Genomic DNA, 7234 nt, shown 5'->3' on the forward strand with positions numbered 1-7234 from the left:
ATTGTTCGTGAAAAAGAAAGACGGGAGCATGCGCATGTGTATCGATTACCGGGAGTTAAACAAACTCACGGTAAAGAACCGATACCCGCTCCCGAGGATAGATGATTTATTCGACCAACTACAAGGTGCGAACTGGTTTTCCAAAATTGACCTTAGATCGGGGTATCACCAACTAAAGGTCAAAGAAGAAGATGTGCCGAAGACGGCTTTCCGCACGAGATACGGACATTACGAATTCCTCGTGATGTCATTCGGGCTAACAAACGCACCCGCGGCTTTCATGGACCTCATGAACCGGGTTTGCAAGCCAATGCTGGATAAGTCGGTCATCGTGTTTATCGATGATATCTTGGTGTATTCGAAAAGTGAAGCTGAACACGCACATCACTTACAAGAAGTGTTAGAGACACTTAGGCGAGAGAAGTTATATGCAAAGTTCTCTAAATGTGCCTTTTGGCTACGAGAGGTACAATTTCTTGGCCATGTCATAAGCGCCGACGGAATATTGGTAGATCCGTCCAAGATCGAGGCTGTGTTAAAGTGGAATCCCCCGAAGAACCCTTCAGAAATTAGAAGTTTCTTGGGGCTCGCGGGATACTATAGGAGATTCATTAAAGATTTCTCCAAGATTGCGTCACCGCTAACAAAGCTAACGCGAAAGAATGAAAAGTTCATTTGGGGTGTCGATCAAGAAAAAGCGTTTCAAACGCTAAAAGAAAAATTAACTCGAGCTTCGGTATTGACATTGCCGGACGGAGTTGAAGACATGGTGGTTTATTCGGATGCTTCGTTATCAGGGCTAGGTTGCGTATTGATGCAACGGGACAAGGTAATAGCCTACGCCTTGAGACAGTTGAAGATACACGAGAAGAAATATCCCACGCACGATCTCGAGTTGGCAGCGGTGGTATTTGCACTAAAAATATGGAGGCATTACTTATATGGGGTAAAGTGCACCATATTCACCGACCACAAAAGCTTGAAATACTTCTTCGATCAAAAGGAGTTAAATATGCGACAAAGACGATGGCTGGAAACGGTAAAAGACTACGATTGTGAAATACATTATCACCCCAGAAGGGCTAATGTGGTGGCGGACGCTCTGAGCAGAAAAGCGGACTATGACCCAATACGAGTTAGATCGATGCAACTCGTGGTGACCTCGGGTATACTTGAACGTATTCGAGAGGCGCAATTAGAAGCAATGAAAGAAGAGAATTGGAAGAAAGAAAGAATTATAGGTCAGTTGAAAGATTTGTCGGATGGGAATGACGGGTTGAAGACTCGATCCGGAAGGATATGGGTCCCACATACCTGTGGAGTGAAGGCGCTTCTACTTAATGAAGCTCATAAATCCCGTTATTCAATTCATCAGGGAGCGACCAAGATGTACAATGATTTGAAGCAAAACCATTGGTGGCCCAGAATGAAAAGGGATGTGGTGAGGCATGTGGAAAAATGCTTGACATGTTTACAAGTCAAGGCGGAACATCAGAAACCATACGGCAAACTACAACCGCTAGAAATTATGGTTTGGAAATGGGAACATATCACAATGGACCTATTAACCAAGTTGCCTAAGACGAATCGTGGTTTCGATGCCATATTGGTAGTGGTGGATAGACTGACGAAAAGTGCTCACTTCATTCCGATTCGTGAGACTTATACGTCAGAAAAGATGTCAGAAATTTACACTAATGAAATAATAGCACGTCATGGAGTGCCGGTATCCATCGTGTCTGATAGGGATACCCGGTTTACTTCAAATTTCTGGCGGGATTTCCAAGAGCAAATGGGAACCAAGTTGTTCATCAGCACTGCGTACCATCCTCAAACGGATGGACAGAGTGAAAGAACAATACAAACGTTGGGAGATATGCTGCGGGCTTGCATTATTGACTTCGGAGGTAGTTGGGATGTCCATCTACCCTTGGTCGAATTTGCATATAACAATAGTTATCACGCGAGCATTAAGATGACCCTGTATGAACTATTATATGGCAGAAAATGTCGAACTCCGGTATGTTGGGGAGAAGTGGGTCCACGAGGGTTAGCACCTACTGATATAATCCAAACTACGAATGAGAAAATCGACATAGTTCGGGCACACTTGAAAGCGGCTCAAGACAGGCAAAAGGCATGTGCGGATAAAAGGAATAGGCCAATTGAATTTCAGGTTGGCGACATGGTTATGCTAAAAGTTTCTCCTTGGAAGGGCATTATTAGATTCAGAAAAAGGGGGAAACTAAGCCCGAGATTTATTGGGCCATTCAGAATCACTGAACGGGTTGGTAAAGTAGCTTATCGTCTTGAATTACCCGAAGAGTTGAGTGGGATTCATAACACATTCCATGTGTCACATCTCCGGAAATGTTTGGCCGACGAAACTGCTCATATCCACTACGATGATATCAAGGTGGACAACAGTCTCAACTATGCAGTAAGACCAATTGCGATTTTAGATCGTAAAGAGAAAAGTCTGAGGAACAAGGTGATTTATCAAGTCAAGGTCAAATGGGAGCACAGAAAAGGTTCGGACACTACATGGGAATCCGAAGAGGAGATGCGACGTCTCCAACCTACATTATTTGGTACGTACTTCGGTTTCGGGGACGAAACCCTTTTCAAGGGGGGTGGACTTGTAACACCCCAAAAATATAAAACATTATATCATAATTATAAAGCATAAATAAATGGGGGTTTACTAACTAGTAATTCTAACCTAGTTAGTTAACTAGTCTAAAAATAGCTTATAAGGTGATTAAAAGCTACCAAACTATATGTGGAACAAAATAGAGGGACCTTAGTTGTTAAAATCTGAAACTTAATTAGAAATAAACTAAACACTCCAAAAATTGAAGTGTTGGTCGACCAAGAAGAAGCAGGGGGCGACATCCCCATTCCAAAAACCCTAACCTCACAAAACAATCAAATTGAAGGCTCAAATCTGATCAAAAACGAAATCTAACCATAGATTAGTGATCCTCATCACAAGAGGGTTACAAGGTATGTAAAAATTCATGTTAATTCTTCGTTTGAAATTCTCATGATTTTAGATGTTGCATGTGTGTTATTTGGTTAGATTAGGGAGGATATAGTGTCTAGAAGTGAAACCCAAACAACTACATGTGAAATCATATCCAAATTCAGGAAATTCCATGAACACCTTGAAGGTGGGTTGTGGGTTTTACAAGATAAAGATGAACACTAGGGTTTAGAATGATTATTCTAGTGTAATTTGATCATAGAAAATAATTTCAGAAAAATTATGGTGTTTACATGCTATATGAGAGCTTTATTGATGTTGAGTTAGCTAAATAGTAAACTATGAACTTGAATATGAAGGGTATGAAAATTCTGCCTATATAGTGTTTGTTGAAATGCCTCAAAGAAGGCTTAAAACCGAATTATTAAGTTAAAAACGCATAATTATGATGTATGACGAAATGTGCGTTATGCAAGTGAAACAAAGAGTTCTAAACCTAAAGTGATTGAACTCTATAGGAAAGGAAGCCGGGGCATCGAGCGGGCAAGCCGGTGTAGACGCACGTTTGAAGGGCTTGCTTTAAAGGTATGTAACTTGACCCGTTACATTAAGTAAATTTAAATCATTATAATATGCATAGTTAAATTTTAGAATAAAGGTTGCTATGAATTTAGGCGATGATATCGCTATATTGAATAATTGGTCAAAAGTTGGTTAAAACTCGTTGGTAGTCGTCAAAAGGAAGAAATTCCGTAGACGAGCCAAACGGGTCGGATGATCAAGTGAGGCATGGTTAATGCTCCGGTTTGTGATAGATTGATTGTTGATATTGGTTATTATATAACATACTAGAAATACCAGATTTTAATGTATTGATAGCATAGAATACTGAAATCCGAGGGTTAGGGTTTTGGTGTAATGCCCAAACCAAACAAAAACATGAACTTCCAGGTACTACCGTAAGTTACGGTGGTACCGTAACTTACGGTAGAGATCAGGGACTTACGGTGGTTCACTACTGTTTTACGGTGGACCAAAAGATTTCCAGGACTCACCGTAACTTACGGTGACACCGTAAGTTACGGTGGAACCAGAATAACTTTTATATTTTTGTTATTTCTAATGTTTTGTTAAACCTTGGGATTATATTATATATCAATGTCAAAACTAATGATTTTAACGGTTTTGATCATAGGTAATTTGGTGGATCTTACGGGTGGCGATCAAGTGATTAAATGAAGAACCGAACACTCCATTTTGAAGCTTCCGCAATGTTTTAGATCTTTTGTAGTCTTTGTGTATGGGTTGTAAACACATGTTAAACAAATTTATAAAACGCTTTAACTTAGTCATTAGTTGACTAAGGTCTTTGTTATGAATTTCGTTAATGAAAGTCATGTACTTAAACCATATTTTGTTAAAAGAAAAATATATAATCAAGGGTAAATTTAGGGTGTTACAGTTTTCACTATTATTTGTATAAGCAGACTAGAATCAACGACCGAAATTAGGGTTTTCACTATGTGTATTGGGTATAGGGGATTAAAAGAAAGCCAGAAGAGGTTTAAAAGCTCCATTTTTGTTTATATAGAAAGAAAATTAGAAGCTTCATGTTCGTTTTTTTAATATACGAGTGAACATATGAATCGGTAATTAAGCCTCGATAGTCTTAAGCCTCAACATGTTTTGAAGTTTGTCTTAGACTGTAATTTAAATATGTATATTTACATTTGAAGTTGTTTTATGATGATGATTATGTTTGGATATTCACGTTTGCTTTTAATTGGTGTTCGTTAATTTATGTTAAGTTATGTAACTTTATGTTTGCTCATTTATGTTCGATTATATGCGTTTGTGTTTGTTTACGTTTGTGAACCATTTATATATACAGACAAAAAATTGATGAACTGAATTTTTCTTATTTTACAGACAAAAAATTGATGAAATTGATTAATCATGTATATATAAGTTTGATAAATTAATCATGTATACATAAGTTTGACTTTAAGGGTTAGACTTACTGGATTTCGATGGGAAATTGATGCAGTTTTATTGCGATTTCACATCAACAATTGTCGGTTTAATGACATTATCTAACAAACCAAAAGGATCCGTATTAGTTAAAAATCGCGACAAATTTCTTTGACCTCAAAAGTCAAAGTGACATTTCTATTGTTGTTTTTCAATAGGGGTTCAACAAAGGGCTTGTTGCAGATCGTCTTTTGACAACAATGAAACACAGAGAAATGGTAGCAGATTTCGTGCTTTGCATTGGGGACGACAGGTCAGACGAGGACATGTTTGAAGCAATCACAAGAGCAATAGCGGCCCCGAGACTTTCCCCAGTAGCCGAAGTTTCGCTTGCACAATTGGTAGGAAACCGAGCAAAGTTATATACTTTCTCGAGGACACAACGGAGATCTTGAGAATATTGTTTCTGAGTAGCATTCGTTAAACAACGTAATGAAAGGTTTTCAAAACGTGGTCATTGAGTAGGAGGAATTTACGAAACTGCCATTATTCGAGTTCGTGTTTGCCTGGTTGCTTGTGAATAACTATCCTCTTCTCCGAATTCGTAATTAAAGGAGAGGCTTAGTTTACATGTTTTGAAAGGTTGAGAGATTTGTGTTATAGAGTATGTAGTTGGTTGGTTAAAGTTTGAAGTAAACAAGTTGACTTTTGTTGCTTCAAGTCAAACTTTTAAAGGATATGTATTGTGCTTGTGGTTATGGTCAACCATATTTCTGTATTTGATAGCAATAAAACTGGAAAAAAAAACGGTGGAAACCGGCATACGCTTGCCTTCTTGTGAACCAGAAATACATACATCCGCCTTCTCCAAAGAATGGAAACCATCAGTAGATAGATTCAAAGGATAAAAACCTTAATAGAGAAATGAGGCAAGGTGAGGTGAAGAAATCACATGCTCCGCACGACAATATCTGATAGTGAGATTCTCAAGTTGAGGTGCAATCACATTAACCACCTTCACAAAGTTGTCATTTTCAAGTGTGAGATTAGCGAAACGAGGATGAAAGATACTCAAACCATCCGATTCCGTTGCAAAATCCCTTAATGTGAGATTCTTCAAGTTTGCACATTTTGAGAAAATACCACTGCATTTGTCATCTTCGTCATCACACAAAGTGACAGAATGAAGATCCAATGTTGTTAATGTTGGGAGCTCCGAAATTGACGTCAAACATGTTTCCATTAAATGATTTCGTTTGACAATTTGCATTGTCAAACTATTGAGAGACTTAGAACTAAAGAGAGACAGAGGAAACGTCATATTACTATTCACATCCATCCATACCATATTTAGTTGTTGGACATTGTGAGAGAATGCATAATTAAGAATTCTCTTGACAAACACCTGGCTCGCCTTTCCACGAAAAGTGAGCTTCAATGAATACACTTCTGTTAAATTGTTACGGCGAGACAAAACATGGGTAACAAATTTGGAAAACTTTGGCAATGTATAGAAATCCTCACTTGACAAATTGAGATAGGGCATTGAAGTCCAAATAAACCTCCATCTAGATGACAAAACACTGGTACCAATAGCATCTCTAATGGGGCGAAAAGAGAGAATTTTATGGATAAGCTCATCTGGCAAGTTGCTTAGTCTATCACCTTCTACATTCATTCTCATTTTACCACACCTAGAATCCATTAGTTACCTCGATATTAGTTCACACATATATAAGGCAAAAAACCTATTTTGTGGATTTGACCAGAATTGTAGGGTTCATCTTTGTCTTTGCCTGTACCTTTTCTCTTTAAAAGTTGTTCACCATCAAGCTTTTCTACTGAAAAAAAAAGTTTTTTTTAGGTTTTTTGGGGTTTTTTTTGGTGAGGTATTGGTTTTTTTTTGCGGGGTGTGTGTGTGTGGGGGGGGGGGGTGTTTAGGTTTTTGGGTGGTGGTGGGGTGGGGTGAGGTGGGGGCTTAGGTTTTGGGTGGTGACGTAGTGGGTTTAATTTTAGGTTATTGCACACTTGTTACACTTCTGAAAAGTTGAAACGATTTTTAAGCAGGGATTAAAATGCCCTGATAGTTCTTCCGGTGGTTTTGTAAAATAGCACATGGTTTTGTTACTCTCGAATAGTCCTTAGAGTGGATGTCTCTTAGTGATCTCCGTTAACTCCATGTAAAATGACCAACATGACCTTAGTATTAATTTAACTGGATCCACACTATACAACACCACCTACGTCGTCGATGTTTGGGGTTCTTAGTTCTTGGTG

The 7234-nt window shown here is 38.5% G+C and overlaps 1 protein-coding gene across 1 annotated transcript; it reads right to left on the bottom strand.

Annotated features, from left to right (window-relative positions):
• Nucleotides 1-5797: 5797 nt before the first annotated feature.
• Nucleotides 5798-6662, bottom strand: LOC110923716 (putative F-box protein At1g32020). The gene has a single exon (XM_022167777.1). It carries the CDS (start codon nt 6660-6662, stop codon nt 5871-5873), a length of 792 nt encoding a protein of 263 aa, XP_022023469.1. The 3' UTR covers nt 5798-5870.
• Nucleotides 6663-7234: the final 572 nt, after the last annotated feature.

The sequence above is a fragment of the Helianthus annuus genome, chromosome 17 (genome assembly GCF_002127325.2).
Source record: "Helianthus annuus cultivar XRQ/B chromosome 17, HanXRQr2.0-SUNRISE, whole genome shotgun sequence".
In the NCBI taxonomy this organism is placed as follows: Eukaryota; Viridiplantae; Streptophyta; class Magnoliopsida; order Asterales; family Asteraceae; genus Helianthus; species Helianthus annuus.

Coding starts and splice junctions, on each gene's coding strand:
- LOC110923716 (XM_022167777.1), bottom strand. CDS start 6,662: ATGGATTCTAGGTGTGGTAAAATGAGAATGAATGTAGAAGGTGATAGA.